The 16,906-nt window shown below is 64.3% G+C and overlaps 1 protein-coding gene across 3 annotated transcripts in view; it reads right to left on the bottom strand.

Annotated features, from left to right (window-relative positions):
• The window catches only part of CCDC63 (coiled-coil domain containing 63), a 32,152-nt gene that overhangs the window by 3,402 nt on the left and 11,844 nt on the right, over positions 1-16,906 (bottom strand). For all 3 annotated transcript variants that reach the window (XM_051826828.2, XM_051826829.2, XM_051826830.2), the window contains 6 exons: positions 13,269-13,450; positions 12,262-12,443; positions 7,314-7,534; positions 4,696-4,770; positions 1,949-2,141; positions 407-610 (listed from right to left, as the gene is read on the bottom strand). In XM_051826828.2, the coding sequence (XP_051682788.1) occupies positions 407-610; positions 1,949-2,141; positions 4,696-4,770; positions 7,314-7,534; positions 12,262-12,443; positions 13,269-13,450 (1,057 nt within the window). The remainder of the gene's footprint in view (positions 1-406; positions 611-1,948; positions 2,142-4,695; positions 4,771-7,313; positions 7,535-12,261; positions 12,444-13,268; positions 13,451-16,906) is intronic.

Here is a 16,906-nt window from a genome sequence, read left to right as displayed (position 1 = left end):
TGGGCCACCCCTCGGCTTCAGAGGTGGGGGTGGGGGTGGCATGCACACCCAAGTGCTGGTGGGGTCCCAGGCGCTCTGCGTGAGCCACTGCTGATGGGCCTGGGGGGGGGCAGCGGAGGACGGCCGAGGGCTCAGACCCCCGCATGGAGTCCCCTGGTCCGGCCCTGGCCTCTGGGGCTCTGTGGGGAGTGAACCAGCAGATGGAAGCGCTCTCTCTCTCTCTCTCTCTCTCTCTCGCTCTCTCTCTCTCTGCATATAGCTTTGTTAAGAAGGGGAGAGTGAGCGAGGATGGGGGAGAGGCAGCCGGGGTGCACAGCGTGGCCACTGTCCAGCATCCCGAGGCGGCCGTGAATTTTAAAGGCGTCGGGGGAACCAGGCCCGGGGCCGGGGCCGGGCCGGGGCTCACCGTCGTCCAGCTTGTCGCTGAGCGGCTCAGCCCCGAACACGGGCGGGATGACCTTGGCGGGCTCCGGCACCCGGAGCAAGGAGGAGCCGCCCCAGAAGGGGTTGACGAAGGGCGTGGGGGCCTCGCTCTCGGCGCCCTCCGCCTCCTGGATGCGCAGGTACGACTCGAGCAGCAGCAGGTCGTTGGTCTTCTTCTCGATGATGGCTGAGAAACAGGAGGAAGCGGGCCCCAGCTGGCGCCCCCTGCCGGAGCGGACGGGAAGTTTCCCGGGTGCAAGGCTCTTCTGAAATTCCCGCCCGTGCGTGGGAGAGGCGAGCACGCACCTGTCTGCACCAACACAAACAGGCTCCCAGGCTCCCACCACCTCCTCAAAGCACCCTCAGAGGCGCGACACCCAGACACGCGGCTCTTCCGGCCTCACAGCCCGGCGAGGGGCAGGCACTGGGCGGTCCGACGCCGGTTAGGTCACCAGCTCGCAGGCCCGGTTAGAACCCCGGCTCCACTCCCAAGCCCAGCTCCCTGCTCGGCGGGCTCCAGCGCTCGGGCCCCTGCACCCCCGCGGGAGACCACACGGAGCTCCTGGCTGCTGGCTGCGGCCTGGCCCACCCTGGCTGTGCGGGCATTTGGGGAGTGAGCCAGCAGGTGACAGACCCCTCGTTCGCTCGCTCGCTCGCTCTCAAATAACCGGTTCTTTAAACAGTACAGCACAGGCCCTGCTCACAGAAGTTCTGGGACACGAGCAGTTGGAGGAAGAGCATCCCGGAGGGCTGCTGGGGTGGGGGTGGGGGTAGGGGTGAGGTTGGAAATGTCGGCGTGGGGTCTCAGGACAACGGGAGCAGGCGGCGGGCCTGGACCATCCTGGACCCGCGTCAGTTTGGGGCTCCCGGCCTCCCTCTGCCTGGAACGCCAGGAGCCTTCCTGAAGAAGCCCCTCGGGATTGCAGCCCCCACCCGCTGAGCTGTAGGCCCTGCTCCTGGGGCTTCACAGTCGCTGGTTCATTCATTCATTCATCCCGCAAAGGGAGGAAAAGCAACGAGGCCCTGAGGCCGCCGCGGGCGGGGCCGGTGCACAGGTGGAGGCTGCTGCCCCTGGGCTGCCCGGACGCTCAGGTGCTGAACTCAGCCGGCACTGAACTCGGATCAGCTCCTGTTCCACCTGAAAACCAGGAGCCACAGCCCCTGCACGGAAACCTGCGGGCGGGCTCGAGCCCTGCAGGTGCACAGGGGACGGCGCCCGGCTGCCAGGGCGACTGGGGACAAAGTCAAGTTCAGGGACCCTGCGCGGGAGGGGCTGGGGGGTCCGGGGAGGGACCTCGAAACCGAGATCTCAGGGGCAGCAGCATCTGGGCGTGGGACACGGCTTCCAGCAACAGCCTGTGCGACGGCCAGGGCGCAGGCAGCCGGGGAGCGGCTCGCGAGCGCCCCCGAGTGGCCGCCTCGGCCAGGACACAGGCAGCCCAGGAGCGGCTCGCGAGCGCCCCCGAGTGGCCCCCGGCCAGTACACAGGCTGCCCCGGGAGAGGCTCGGAGCGCCCGCCACTCACCTAGGTACTGCTGCAGGTTGCCGTCGGTGACCTTGCCCGTCTCACCCAGCTGCACCAGGATCTTGGAGGCGTCACAGTGGATCTTCTTGAACAACTTCTCCACAGAGCCCTTGAGGAAGTCCAGGATCTTGCTGATCTCCCGGTGCTTGCCCTCGCACAGGTCCGCCTCCTCCGTGGTCTTGGTCAGCTTCCCCTGTGACAGAGCCAAGGCCCGCCCTGGTGGACCGCTCAGCTTGCGCCCGGGGGGCCCTAGGGAGGGGACTTGGGGCCCCCTGCGGCTGGGGTCTCCAGACTGCAGGTTTGCAAATCCCACCCCCACGGGGCGTGGGGTCAGTTCAGTGGACTCCCATCAGCATCTTTAGAAAATGAAATCAAACAGGAAAAGAGGAGGAGAAATCAGTGCGCATTGAGGACCACACGGTAACTGCGGCACGGAAGTTTGTTCCGCTCACATATACAGAGTGGCTCCAAAGGGCTGTGGAAAATGGAAGGGCCGGCACTGTGGTGTAGCTGGTAAAGCCACCACCTGCAGTGCCAGCATCCCATATGGGCGCCAGTTCGAGACCTGGCTGCTCCACTTCCAATCCAGCTCTCTGCAATGGCCTGGGAAAGCAGTAGAAGATGGCCCAAGTGCTTGGGCCCCTACACCTGTGTGGGAGACCTGGAAGAGGCTCCTGGTCCAGCCCTGGCCCCGGCAGCCACTTGGGGAGTGAACCAGTGGATGGTCTTTCATATAAATAAACAGACTTTTAAGTGCTCCAGTGTTTTCTCATGAGCACCCCCCCGGCCCCCTGGCCAGTGGCACGCGGGGACAGGGAAGAAGGAGCCAGCATCTGCTGGTGCTCTTAGCCATCTGCTATCTGCAGCCAGGCTGCAAGCTCAGAGCCTGGGCCTTGGGGGCTCCACAGCCTGACCCCGGCCGCAGCATTGCTGCTCTGGGGCGCACTCCTCGGCCAGTCCCCGCCTTGCCCTCAATGCTCGGCCTCCTGCAGAGGCCCACAGGGCTCCCAGAGGCAGGAGCAGGGACACACAGGGGGCAGCCGCCCCACCCAGGGCCTCGGGCTTCTAGCAGAGCTGGGGTGGCCCTTCGGTGCCTGTGGTTCATCCGAAAGACCACGTGACGAACAGATGTGGTCGGGGCGGCCTGTCCCACGGGGCTGGGCTTCCTCGAGGAGTCCCAAGGGCAGACAGGGGACCTGGCGCTGTTTCCTCCTGGCTCCCCCCCATGCCGGCACTGGAGCGACACTGCGGCGGGCCCTGGGCCTGTCCTCACATGCTGGCTGGCACAGTCAGCCACAGCTCTCTGCACAATCAGGACCCCCATGCTGGGGGGGGGGGGCGGGGTGAGGCTCAGAGAGGTCGAGCCGCAATCTCAAAGTCACACAACAGGAAGTGACTCCGGGGATGCCCTACCCCTAACTCCTGTGCCCACTCTGCCACTGGGGGGCGTGGAGGCAGCAGGTGTGCGTGGAAATGTCTGTGCCCTTTGGCTCTTTTTTTTTTTTTTTTTTTTTGACAGGCAGAGTGGACAGTGAGAGAGACAGAGAAAGATCTTCCTTTGCCGTTGGTTTAGCCTCCAATGGCCGCCGCGGCTGGCGCACTGCAGCTGGCACACCGCGCTAATCCAAAGGCAGGAGCCAGGTGCTTCTCCTGGTCTCCCATGGGGTGCAGGGCCCAAGTACTTGGGCCATCCTCCACTGCACTCCCTGGTCACAGCAGAGAGCTGGACTGGAAGAGGAGCAACCGGGACAGAATCCGGTGCCCTGACCAGGCCTAGAACCCGGTGTGCCGGCGCCACAGGCGGAGGATTAGCCTAGTGAGCCGTGGCGCCGGCCTGTGCCCCTTGGCTCTTACACAAGTCGTGTCTGCATTGGAAAAGGCCCCTGAAGAGGAGCTCCAGCCGAGGGAAGCAGCCACAGCCGTGGGGACAGATGCCTGGGGTGCCCCAAGACCCGAGGCAGCGCTGGCCACGACCCCGGTAAGTCTGGACTCTGGAGGCCCCTGAGAGGCTGCGGAGTCCAGGCAGGTGCCCAAGGCCTAGGACCTGAACCCCAGCTGTCTGCTCGCCAGGGCCGGACCCCGTGCACACGCCGGGCCGGGGCGCCTCGGCGGCAAGCGTGGGTTCTGCTGCCCTCCAGTGGCCAGCTGGAGAATGGCGCTGCGGGCCCGGTGCGGCCCAGGACTGGACGGAGCCTGAGCAGTGCGGGAGTCCCTGTCCTTGTCGGACACTTCTGTCCACTCCCGCGCCCCACACCGCGCTAGAGAACCCTGGGCCCGAGGTGGCACTGGGACCGGCACAGAGTTCCATGTCCAAGTCTCTCCTGCAAGAAGGCTGGCGGTGCCACGCACACAGGGGTCGCGTGCTGAGACCCCTGGGCAAGAGGCTGGGTGACCGACCCGCAAAGCCCACTCTGCCGCTCCCACCTTCTTCCCGCCTGGGATGTCCATGCGATGGTGAGACCCGCTGCAGCCAGGGTGCAACCGCACCCGTCCCGAGACGCCTGTTGGCAGGCTTGTCTGCCAGCAAAGCGGATAACTCGCATCCTACTGCGGCCGCCGATCCGGGGTCCGTGTCACGAGTGTGAGCACAGTTCAGGGAGACCCAAGCCCAGCACTCACCCGGCGCCCAGTGGGGGCCAAGGGCTCTGCCGCTGAGACAGGACGGAGGAGCAGAGGGCGAGGCAGACCCCTGTGGGGGGGGGGGGCCCAGAGGCGCAGGGGCCCCCACGGCGGGACAGACGGCTCACCTCGAGCTCCCTCAGCACGGACCTGCTGTCCTCGTGGGAAGACTTCTGCTGCGAGCGCAAGGAGATGATGTCGTCCTGCGGAGGAGGCGAGGCCGTGAGGAAACCGGGCGGGGAGGGGCCCGGGCGCCGCAGCGCCCCGCCGGGGAGAGCGGCGGGACCCTCCTCGCCAGCGCGGGCCCGCCCTGAGGGGCGTGGCAGACCGCGGTCCGCCCTTTCTGGGGGCGTGGCAGATCAGGATCCGCCCCTCAGGGGCGGGGCAGTACGGAACCCGCCCCCTCAGAGGGACAGGGCGGAGTGGCCAGCGGCGCCGTCACGTGACTCCGTGCCCCTGCACCCAGACCTCCGCCTCTCCCCGCAGTGCCCTCGACGGGCCCAGTGCCCCCGGCCTCGCGCTGCTCCCCTTCCCACCCACTCCCGCCTCGCCCATTACAAGGCTTGCGGCTTGTGGGCGGGGCCTCCGCGGGGGCGGAGCCTTGTGCCACCTTGTTCCTGCCACGCCACCAGTGTCGGTGGACCCGGCACACAGTAGGTGCTTAGTAAGTGCCTGCTGGATGAGCACACAAAGATGAGAACCCGCGGCTGCGCAGAGCCCACGTGAGCGCCCCTGGGCCAGAATGAAAGTCACCGCCAGACACCAGAGGAACAGGAAGAAGCGGGGATGGGGGCGGGAGGAGGAAAAGGGGGAGGAGGAGGGGGAGGGGAGGAGGAGGAGGGGAGGGGGAGGGGGGAAGAGAAGGGGAGGAGGAGGAAGATGTGGGGGGGGCGAGAGTCGGGGAGACCGCTTCAGGGACCCTCACGCTGCTCTGTGTCCCTTCTGGAAAGGAATCTTCCAGAACACAGGCTCGCGCCAGGGCGTTCCATGCATCCCAGGGCCCAGGGGACGCCAGGAATTGGGTCCTTCACAGAGAAGACCTGATCTTCCCGTTCACCTTGGGCCTGTGCTCTAGGAGGGGATGGGGAGGGGGGGAGGGGATGGGGAAGAGGGGAGGGGGGAGGAGGAGGGGAGGAGGAGGAGGAGGAACTCCGCTTCCCGCAGGGATGGGGGCAGGCGCTGTCTGCTCCGCTCCAAGACAATCCAGAGATGCCGAGCCTCGCGCACACCTGCCTGATGGCTGAATGTTAGCAATCAACAAACCCAAAGGCGGAAGGAGCCACGCAAAAGGAGGAAGGTCTGCCTGCGGCCTCTGATCCTCCAGGTGCAGCCGAGGTCAGGTGTTGGAATCCCAGCTGCTCTTAGTGGAAAACGAGGTGGGTGCACCTGCTGGGCTGAGTGCTAACCCGGGGAGAGGTTGCACCTGTTGGGCCGGAGCGCTAACCTGGGAGAGGCGTACCCGAAGGCCGGGAGGGAGATCAGGCCCCGGGCACTACCCTTACGTCCAGCCCCACGGGCTCCACGCGCCCGCCCTGCCAGCCAGGCCCTGCACTGCTCTCTCCCAGGGCGTCTCTACAGATGGGCAATGGTGGAGACGCACCGCAGGCCTAGAGCACAGGCCCGAGGTGAACGGGAAGATCAGGTCTTCTCTGTGAAGGACCCAATTCCTGGCGTCCCCTGGGCCCTGGGATGCACAGAACACACTGGCGCGAGCCTGTGTTCTGGAAGATTCCTTTCCAGAAGGGACACAGAGCAGCGTGAGGGTCCCTGAAGCGGTCTCCCCGACTCTCGCCCCCCTACACCCACAACCGGGCCTTTCCCGTCAGCCGGAGACCCAGCCATCAGCCCTCCCCTCCCGCCCCTCTGCCCAGGGCCGGCCAGGGCTGCCCGCGGTCCCCACACCTGCTCCTACAGACGCTTAGTTCCAGCCAATGGGAAGCCCCTTAGCTCCAGCTTCCAGCCGGGGCTCAACCAATGGAAGGCAGCCGCTGGAGTCGCTAAGAATGGGGCTTGGGAGCCTGCTCTTGCCTGGGCTGCACGGCTGGGTGACAGCAGCCAACCGCAGCCGCCTCAGCAGCCTCTCGCCCTGTGCCCCAGCCTGGAGCTGGCCTGGCTGCCTCTCCTCCTCCCTTCTTCATTAACTTAGACCCCCGTAAATAGTCCCTCGTTAAAACGCCACGCGATCCCCTTGGTGCCGCCCATTTGTTCGCTCAGCCCTCACTGGCGGGACCACCTCCACGTCTCCACATTCACCCCCAGCTCTCGGTATCTCCTAGTATCCGCAATGAATCGTTTTCCTCTAACTGACCAGCGTGGGCTTCTCACTGTCTGCTACCTGTCTACTATTATTCCATCTCACCCCAGGTAATGTCGTCTGTGAAATCACAAATTTGCTCTCCGAGCTGTGCTGTTCCCAACCTGCGTTAAAATCACTCCATGACTCCTGAATTAAAACGTCTGCTTGTTCCAGCGGTCATCTCTTTGCACGTGGCCATGGCCAGGCTGCAGTGACCGTGGCCCAGAGGAGGACAACTCCCCGCGACAGGAACAGAGCACAGTGGATCACAGAACGCGCCGCGGAGTGGCAATGGCACCACCGGGGGGTGGGCTGTAGCTCCCGGCAGACGCACGCTGATCCGAGGAGAGGGAAGGCGGCCGTGTTTGCCAGACACGCTGCTTCTCACAGCACATCCCAAGGAGCCTGCTCGGGGAAGGCTGCTGTGGGAACAGGTGCACCCGGGCCCACCTGGATCCTCTGCGTCTTCTTGTGCATCATCTCCATGTCGTTGTTGAGCTCCGTGACGTACGTGAACCGAGCAAAGTTTTTCTCCTCCTTGGCCAGGAACTCCTCGATGAGCTGGTTCATGGTCCCGTGCTCAGCCAGCTTCAGCAGGCGGAGGTAGGCCACCTCGTAGCTCTCGAAGCTCTCGCCCTTCTTCTTCTTCACGTGCTTCTTTGCCTTGAGCGCTAGAAGAGGAACAACTAGCGACAGTGAGTGCGAGGAGGAAGCCGCCGTGGGCCGGGCCAGGCAGGCGGTCCACGCTCAGTGCTGTGATTACCGGAGAGAGACTAGCTCTGTCCAGATGAGGCAGGAACTTCTCTCACTACTCACCCTACACGCACCTAGCGATGCACCTACCTCGTGCCACACTCGGTGCTCACTCTGCTCCCACGAACCCCCGCCCCACAGGGTGTGCAGTGCAGGAGTCAGCACCAGGATGGGAAAAAGATGTCCCAGTAAACAGAAGTCCACGGACACGCCCTCTGGCCGGGGTCAGTTCAGGGGCTGAGATGGCCTTGGTGCTTTAGAAGTGGCGAGGGAAGGCCTCTCCCTAGCAGTGACCTTGGAGCAGGATGAAGGTCAAGCAAGTGCCAAGGCAGAAGTGGGACAGGGTCTTCAGAGGCCTCAGAGCAAATCTGAGGAATGAGAACCAAGATAATCCTCCCACTGCAGCCGGGGACCTGCACCTGCCCCTGACTGCTGTAACCCCACTGCAGCTGGGGGACCTGCACCTGCCCCTGACTCCTGGCCCCCACTGCAGCCGGGGACCTGCACCTGCCCCTGACTCCTGGGCCCACTGCAGCCGGGGGACCTGCACCTGCCCCTGACTCCTGGGCCCACTGCATCTGGGGGACCTGCACCTGCCCCTGACTCCTGGGCCCCACTGCAGCCAGGGGACCTGCACCTGCCCCTGACTCCTGGGCCCCACTGCAGCCGGGGGACCTGCACCTGCCCCTGACTCCTGGGCCCACTGCAACCGGGGACCTGCACCTGCCCCTGACTCCTGGGCCCACTGCAGCCGGGGACCTGCACCTGCCCCTGACTCCTGGACCCCACTGCAGCCGGGGATCTGCACCTGCCCCTGACTCCTGGCCCCACTGCAGCCGGGGGACCTGCACCTGCCCCTGACTCCTGTAACCCCACTGCATCTGGGGGACCTGCACCTGCCCCTGACTCCTGGGCCCACTGCAGCCGGGGATCTGCACCTGCCCCTGACTCCTGGGCCCACTGCAGCCGGGGATCTGCACCTGCCCCTGACTCCTGGCCCCAGTACAGCCGGGGACCTGCACCTGCTCCTGACCCCTGGGCCCCACTGCAGCCGGGGACCTGCACCTGCCCCTGACCCCTGGGCCCCACTGCATCTGGGGGACCTGCACCTGCCCCTGACTCCTGGGCCCACTGCAGCCGGGGGACCTGCACCAGCCCCTGACTCCTGGGCCCACTGCAGCCGGGGGACCTGCACCTGCCCCTGACTCCCCTGGGCCCACTGCAGCCGGGGTACCTGCACCTGCCCCTGACTCCTGGCCCCACTGCAGCCGGGGGACCTGCACCTGCCCCTGACTCCCCTGGGCCCACTGCAGCCGGGGACCTGCACCTGCCCCTGACTCCTGGGCCCACTGCAGCCGGGGGACCTGCACCTGCCCCTGACTCCTGGGCCCACTGCATCTGGGGGACCTGACCTGCCCCTGACTCCTGGGCCCCACTGCAGCCGGGGGACCTGCACCTGCCCCTGACTCCTGGCCCACTGCAGCCAGGGGACCTGCACCTGCCCCTGACTCCTGGGCCCACTGCAGCCGGGGGACCTGCACCTGCCATGACTCCTGGGCCCACTGAAGCCAGGGACCTGCACCTGCCCCTGACCCTCCTGTGCCCCCACTGCAGCTGGGGGACCTGCACCTGCCCCTGACTCTCCTGGGCCCCACTGCAGCCAGGGGACCTGCACCTGCCCCTGACTCCTGGCCCCACTGCAACCGGGGGACCTGCACCTGCCCCTGACTCCTGGGCCCACTGCAGCCGGGGGAACTGCACCTGCCCCTGACTCCTGGACCCCACTGCAGCTGGGGGACCTGCACCTGCTCCTGACTCCTGGACCCCACTGCAGCCGGGGGACCTGCACCTGCCCCTGACTCCTGGGCCCACTGCAGCCGGGGACCTGTACCTGCCCCTGACTCCTGGGCCCACTGCATCTGGGGGACCTGACCTGCCCCTGACTCTCCTGGGCCCCACTGCAGCCAGGGGACCTGCACCTGCCCCTGACTCCTGGCCCCACTGCAACCGGGGGACCTGCACCTGCCCCTGACTCCTGGGCCCACTGCAGCCGGGGGAACTGCACCTGCCCCTGACTCCTGGACCCCACTGCAGCTGGGGGACCTGCACCTGCTCCTGACTCCTGGACCCCACTGCAGCCGGGGGACCTGCACCTGCCCCTGACTCCTGGGCCCACTGCAGCCGGGGACCTGTACCTGCCCCTGACTCCTGGGCCCACTGCAGCCGGGGACCTGTACCTGCCCCTGACTCCTGGGCCCACTGCATCTGGGGGACCTGACCTGCCCCTGACTCCTGGGCCCCACTGCAGCCGGGGGACCTGCACCTGCCCCTGACTCCAGGCCCACTGCAGCCGGGGGACCTGCACCTGCCCCTGACTCCTGGCCCCACTGCAGCCGGGGGACCTGCACCTGCCCCTGACTCCTGGCCCACTGCAGCCGGGGACCTGTACCTGCCCCTGACTCCTGGGCCCACTGCATCTGGGGGACCTGACCTGCCCCTGACTCCTGTACCCCACTGCAGCCGGGGACCTGTACCTGCCCCTGACTCCTGGGCCCACTGCAGCCGGGGACCTGTACCTGCCCCTGACTCCTGGGCCCACTGCATCTGGGGGACCTGACCTGCCCCTGACTCCTGTACCCCACTGCAGCCGGGGACCTGTACCTGCCCCTGACTCCTGGGCCCACTGCAGCTGGGGGACCTGCACCTGCCCCTGACTCCTGGGCCCACTGCAGCCGGGGGACCTGTACCTGCCCCTGACTCCTGGGCCCACTGCAGCCGGGGGACCTGCACCTGCTCCTGACTCCTGGGCCCACTGCAGCCGGGGGACCTGCACCTGCCCCTGACTCCTGGCCCCACTGCAGCCGGGGGACCTGCACCTGCCCCTGACTCCTGGCCCACTGCAGCCGGGGGACCTGTACCTGCCCCTGACTCCCCTGGGCCCACTGCAGCCGGGGACCTGCACCTGCCCCTGACTCCTGGGCCCACTGCATCTGGGGGACCTGACCTGCCCCTGACTCCTGTACCCCACTGCAGCCGGGGACCTGTACCTGCCCCTGACTCCTGGGCCCACTGCAGCCGGGGACCTGTACCTGCCCCTGACTCCTGGGCCCACTGCAGCCGGGGACCTGTACCTGCCCCTGACTCCTGGGCCCACTGCATCTGGGGGACCTGACCTGCCCCTGACTCCTGGGCCCACTGCAGCCGGGGGACCTGCACCTGCCCCTGACTCCTGGGCCCACTGCAGCTGGGGGACCTGCACCTGCCCCTGACTCCTGGGCCCACTGCAGCCGGGGGACCTGCACCTGCCCCTGACTCCTGGGCCCACTGCAGCCGGGGGACCTGTACCTGCCCCTGACTCCTGGGCCCACTGCAGCCGGGGGACCTGCACCTGCTCCTGACTCCTGGGCCCACTGCAGCCGGGGGACCTGCACCTGCCCCTGACTCCTGGCCCCACTGCAGCCGGGGGACCTGCACCTGCCCCTGACTCCTGGCCCACTGCAGCCGGGGGACCTGCACCTGCCCCTGACTCCCCTGGGCCCACTGCATCCGGGGACCTGCACCTGCCCCTGACTCCTGGCCCCACTGCAGCCGGGGACCTGCACCTGCCCCTGACTCCTGGGCCCACTGCAGCCGGGGGAACTGCACCTGCCCCTGACTCCTGGGCCCCCACTGCAGCCGGGGACCTGCACCTGCCCCTGACTCCTGGCCCACTGCAGCCGGGGACCTGCACCTGCCCTGACTCCTGGCCCCACTGCAGCCGGGGACCTGCACCTGCCCCTGACTCCCCTGGGCCCACTGCAGCCGGGGACCTGCACCTGCCCCTGACTCCCCTGGGCCCTGGTCTCACTGCTCTGATTTGGCCTCTAGGCAGCCACCAGAACAAGTTCTCTAGATCTTTCCAGGAACAGCTGGCTCCGTGAGCCCCCTCCTGAGCCTCCAGATCTAGAACCTTCTACTCAACCCCTCATCACCACCAGACTCCGCCACGATGTCGCCAGATGCCATAGGGCCCCCCTCCACCTGATCTGGCCCCCTCCCCCCACCCCCCACGAAGCAGCAGAGCTGTGGGGCCTGATCTGCCCCTCCCCCACCCCCGCCAGCACAGACTCCCAGACTCGCCTCCCTTGGGCAGACCCCAGGACCTCTGCACTTGCGGCCCCATCTGCCCAGGTTGCCCTTCTCCCAGCTCCACGTGGTCAGCTCCCTCACGTCCTTCAAGTCATCGTGACCCAAACATCACGGCCTCCTCCGACAGGCCCACCCTGACCCCCCCGCCCTCTCCCACCAGTTCCCCGTTTTCTTCTCCTCGGCACAGGACTGACTCCTGCCTTGGCTTCTCTGTCCTCGCCCCGAGAGGTCAACTCCACAAGGACAGGCCCCCTGGGTCCCCCAAGGCCATCTCAGTCACCCCTCAGCACCCGCGGGGCGCAGGTCTCCCCGAATGCTTGAGTCCCTGTCGCGATGTTTGCTGTGTAGACAGGCGCTGTGCCCTGCGGCTGAGCGTACACACAAGAAATCCCGCGCCTGTGCAGTACAGGTGCGATACCTCATGACGACTTCCCAGGCACGCGTGGAGCCTGTGACGTGGCGGTCCTGCGGGGTGGCACGAGGGGAGGAAGGACGGGGGCGGGCGCGGGTGGAGTACCTTCTTCCTTCTTGGCCTGCTCTTCAAAGTCAACGCGGTCGTTCAGCTTGATGAGCAGGAAGGACTTGAGCTGGGTCTCGTGGGCGTAGAGCCGCTCGAGCTCCCGGATCTCCAGGTTGTACTGTGAGATGTCCTTCTGCTGCCGGTCCTTCATGACAGCCATCCGAGCCATGGCTTCCAGCCTGGGCCAGGGCGGGGGGCGGAGCCTGAGCCTCCCGAGGCTCCTCTGCCCCTCCCCTCGCCCCCCCGCCCCCCGCAAGTTCCGAGGGACTTCCTGCCTGGCCAGTGACCACAACTCGGCTCATCGTGAGAGCCTCTGGAAGCGGAGTATCAATCCCTCTGCCCCGAGCAACAGGAGTGGCAGGCTCGGAACTAGCCCAGGAAGAGAGTTCTCTGCCATCGCTGTCAGCACCACTGCGTGAAGGCCGTCTCCAGCATCACCACCTCACCACTACGTAGCCATTACTCTGTGCTGGCACGCGTTACCTACATGGATTTTCCAATGCCCCCACCATCACCACCACCACCACTGCCTAAAGAGCACCTGCGCCAGTGTAGTAACGAGGGAGCCAGGGTTCACACTCCCACCTGCCTGCTCCTGACACCTGTGATCTACACAGGCCAACTGCAAGCCTTTGCCACCGGAAGTGTGAGTCAGCCCCCCCTCCCCGCCCCACCCCCACCTGAGGAAGGGCCCTGACACCAGTGGCAGAGGTGCCCAAAGGAGGCGGGCAGCATAGGGGCCTCGACCTCGGGGGCCGCCACGCCCACCACTCCCCTGGACCTCAGGTAAGTACTTTAACACCTCCCGAGTTCTGGTGTGTGAAATGGGGCTGACACCTCCGGGGGCAGCTGTGGGACTAAGATAACGCCCAGAGCAGCCGGCGTCAGGCTTGGCCCGCGTCAGGCTTGGTGCTCAGAATTGCTACTACGCAGATGAAGGCTCCGACGCACAAGCACTGGGCGGGTGGAGGCGCTCGGCCCGGGGAAGCTGGGCGCCCGCCCACCTCTGCTCGTAGGCCTGCGCCGACTGCTCAATGGCCAGGTTCATCGTCTTCTTCTGCATCAGCAGGCGCCGGTGCAGCTGCTGGTAGGCGTTGTCGTAGGCGGCCTTCTCGAACCGCAGGGCCTCGATCTCCTTCCGGAGCTCGGCGTTGCTGGTCAGCATCTTGTCGAAGTGAACGGTGACCTGTTGGAAGGGCTGAGCTTCAAGACCGGGCCTGCTCCTGGGCCAAAGGATGACTCCAGAAGGCAGCTGGAGGGCTGGAAGCGTTTCCCCTCGTCTCCCACCCCAGGGCACGGAGCAGCAGTCAGACCGCTGGTTCAGTGGCCCTTGGTGGATCCTCACTCCTGGAATTCAACTTCTACCTTCGATCTAACTTCCGGGTTTAAGCAATGGCAGGGGAGCAGGAACAAGCCGGACGACACCAGAAGAAACCACAATCAGCCGGGCCGAGAAGGGAGAACTTTCCCAGGACAACTCACTTGTGCTCCGGGGGCAGCCAGCCTGGGTTTTCTAGAATGTGCCGCCCCTACCACTGCCCACTGGCCACCCGCAACAATGTGTCCCCAAGCCAGCTGAGACGCAGAGATTGTCTTTTTTTTTTTTCTTTGACAGGCAGAGTGGACAGAGAGAGAGAGACAGAGAGAAAGGTCTTCCTTTGCCGTTGGTTCACCCTCCAATGGCCGCCGCAGCCAGCGCGCTGCGGCCAGCGCACCGCGCTGATCCGATGGCAGGAGCCAGGAGCCAGGTACTTCTCCTGGTCTCCCATGGGGTGCAGGGCCCAAGCAGAGAGCTGGCCTGGAAGAGGGGCAACCGGGACAGAATCCGGCGCCCCGACCGGGACTAGAACCTGGTGTGCCGGCGCCGCTAGGCGGAGGATTAGCCTAGTGAGCCGCGGCACCGACCGAGATCGTCTTCTTTGGGGAGGAAATTGCCCCGACCAAGAGCCACTCCTCAGGGCCGGGCGGTGGTGTAGCAGGTTGGGCCGCCATCTGCAGCACCAGCATCCCATGGGATGGAAGATCTCTCTCTGTAACTCAGCCTTTCAAGCAAATCACCTTTTTTTAATAATTAAAAAACCCGCTCCTCTAGGTCAAAGAAATTCAAGAGCCCTAACAATCACATGAACTTCGGTTGGATCCACCTTTTTTTTTTTTTTTTTTTTTGACAGGCAGAGTTAGTGAGAGAGAGAGAGAGACAGAGAGAAAGGTCTTCCTTCCATTGGTTCACCCCCCAAATTGCCGCTACGGCCAGAACTGTGCCGATCTGAAGCCAGGAGCCAGGTGCTTCCTCCTGGCCTCCCATGCAGGTGCAGGGTCCAAGCACTTGGGCCATCCTCCACTGCCTTCCCGGGCCACAGCAGAGAGCTGGCCTGGAAGAGGGGTAACCGGGACAGAATTCGGCACCCCATCCAGGACTAGAACCCCGGGGTGCCAGCACCGCAGGCGAAGGATTAGCCTTGTGAGCCGCGGCCCTGGCCTTGCTTGGATCCACCTTTAAAATACATTTTGAGGGGCCGTTGCTATGGCACAGCTGGTCAAGCCTCCACCTAAGCAGCCGGCACCCCACGTGGATGCCAGGCTCTCGGCTTCAGTCTGGCCCAGCTCCGGCCGTGCAGTCACTGGGAGAGTGAACCCGCGGATGGAAGATCTGTCTCTCCCTCTCTCTCTGTTACTGGGCTTTTCACATAAAATAAATAAATATTTTAAAAAAGACATTGTGAGGCCAACTGGAGAAATTCCACTGTGGACCAGGTACTGGGTAACATTAATGAAGCACTAATTTCGTTACATGTGGCTCTAGTCTTGCGATTTTGAAAGACACCGTTCAGTTGCAAGAGCTGCAGACTACAGGGGTGGAATGCCATCACGCCTGTTATCACCCAATACCTCAGGGGAGACAGGAGTGAGGCAAACAACAACGACGCGGACAGTGATCAAGTCCACGTGAGCAGTGCGTGGTGTTCACTGCGTTCTTCCCCCTGCTTTTCTGTGTGCCCTTAATAAGCCTGGGCCCATTTTTTTCTTTTTTTAAGATTATGTTGCTAGAAACGTAGATTGGTAGATTGAGGCAGCCATTGTGGAAAACCGTGTGGAGGTTTCGAAAGAAATTAAACTAGAACCACCTCCGACCCAGCCCCTCTTCTTCAGGGCACGTTCCCAGAGGAAGTGAAGTCCCCACCTCGTCAGTGCACCTGTGCTCCCTGGCGGGCGCCTCACTACCACCCAGCTCGCAACAGCCAAGATGTGGGAACGAGCTAGTGTCCTCACAGGGGGCTAGGTAAGAGATCTCCCTCCCTCCCTCCCTCCCTCTCTCTCACACACACACACACACTCACACACACATACACATGTGGGGAGCAACTGGGAGCAACTCGGACTAGACTAAGTTACTGGAATTAAGACTTATTCTATGCATCTGCTCTCCCACAATATGGCGCTGGGAGAGGAGGAAACAGCTTCTACACAGCTGCCTCCAGTTCAACCAATAAACTGTAGGACCTGCTCCTGATTGGAGGAGAGCAGCGTACTCGGCATGTGGGTAGCAGAGTTGGGATTGGTAGAAGAGGACTATAAAGGAGGAGAGAGACAACATGCACCAGGAACATCTAAGAGGAACATCTATCTGAAGGAACACCTGTGCAGCCCCCAAGAGAGCCGGCCGGCGGTGTGCCGCTCCCCCGCAGAAGTGGGGAAAGTGGCTAGGGGGAACCGCCCCTGCACGGAGGTGGAAGGGACGGTAGCCAACCCGGGAAGAACCAGCAGCAAACCCGGGGAGGGCCGAGCAGATGAAAGAACAGCGCAGGGTCCTGTGTCGTTCCTCCATGAAGACGGGGAGCGACATAATGGTGCCGTGACTCGGATATGAAGCCTAGGCAGGGTTTAGTGTCGTTCCTCCATGAAGAGGGGGAGCGACATAATGGTGCCGTGACTCGGATAGGAAACCTAGGAGGGAAGAAGCAGGAAGAAGTGGGAAAATACCGGAGAGAGAGACTAGAAGAGCCTAGGGAAAAGCCGGACGGAAGAAGTGCCGGAAGAAGTTAGGATTGAAAGCGAAAGTGAAAGCTGGAGGAAACATAGACTCGGATGCGGACTATGGCGGGGAAGCTAGGAGATTGAAAACGAAAGTGAAACCTGGAAGAAACTTAGACTCGGATACGGACTGTGGGGAGAAGCCAGGAGAAATGAGAGGGGAATATTGTTGTTGGAAGAAAAGTTAGGGAAACATACCGGGTAGAGAAAAATATGTTAGGGAGAATGAAGCCGTGGGGGCAGGCCGAGGCGGAGACGTAAGCTATGTTGGGATTCGTCGAGTCAGCCCGGGGAACAAGGGGCGAAAATCTGGAACCAGAGGCGGAGACGTGGGCCAGGTTGGAATCCGTCAGATTAGCCCGGGGAGCAAAAGACGGGAAGCCAAACCGAAAGGCGCAGACGTGAGCTAGGTTGAATTCGCCAGGTTAGCCCGGGGAACTTAGACTGAATACCGGTGGTGGAAACGTAAGCCAGGCTGTGTGATTCGCGGAAGCTGCCGTGCACAGAGAGAGCGCGCGGGGCACGAACGGGGAGAGCGCACGAGGCGCAAGTAGAGAGAACGCGGGGCTGGCGCTAAGGCCGTGGTGTGGGCGCAAAGGGCGTGGAGACC

Source organism: Oryctolagus cuniculus, chromosome 21, assembly GCF_964237555.1.
Source record: "Oryctolagus cuniculus chromosome 21, mOryCun1.1, whole genome shotgun sequence".
NCBI classification, from domain to species: Eukaryota; Metazoa; Chordata; class Mammalia; order Lagomorpha; family Leporidae; genus Oryctolagus; species Oryctolagus cuniculus.
The sequence above is the reverse complement of the archived record's forward strand: the minus strand, read 5'-3'. Positions and strand labels throughout refer to the sequence as shown.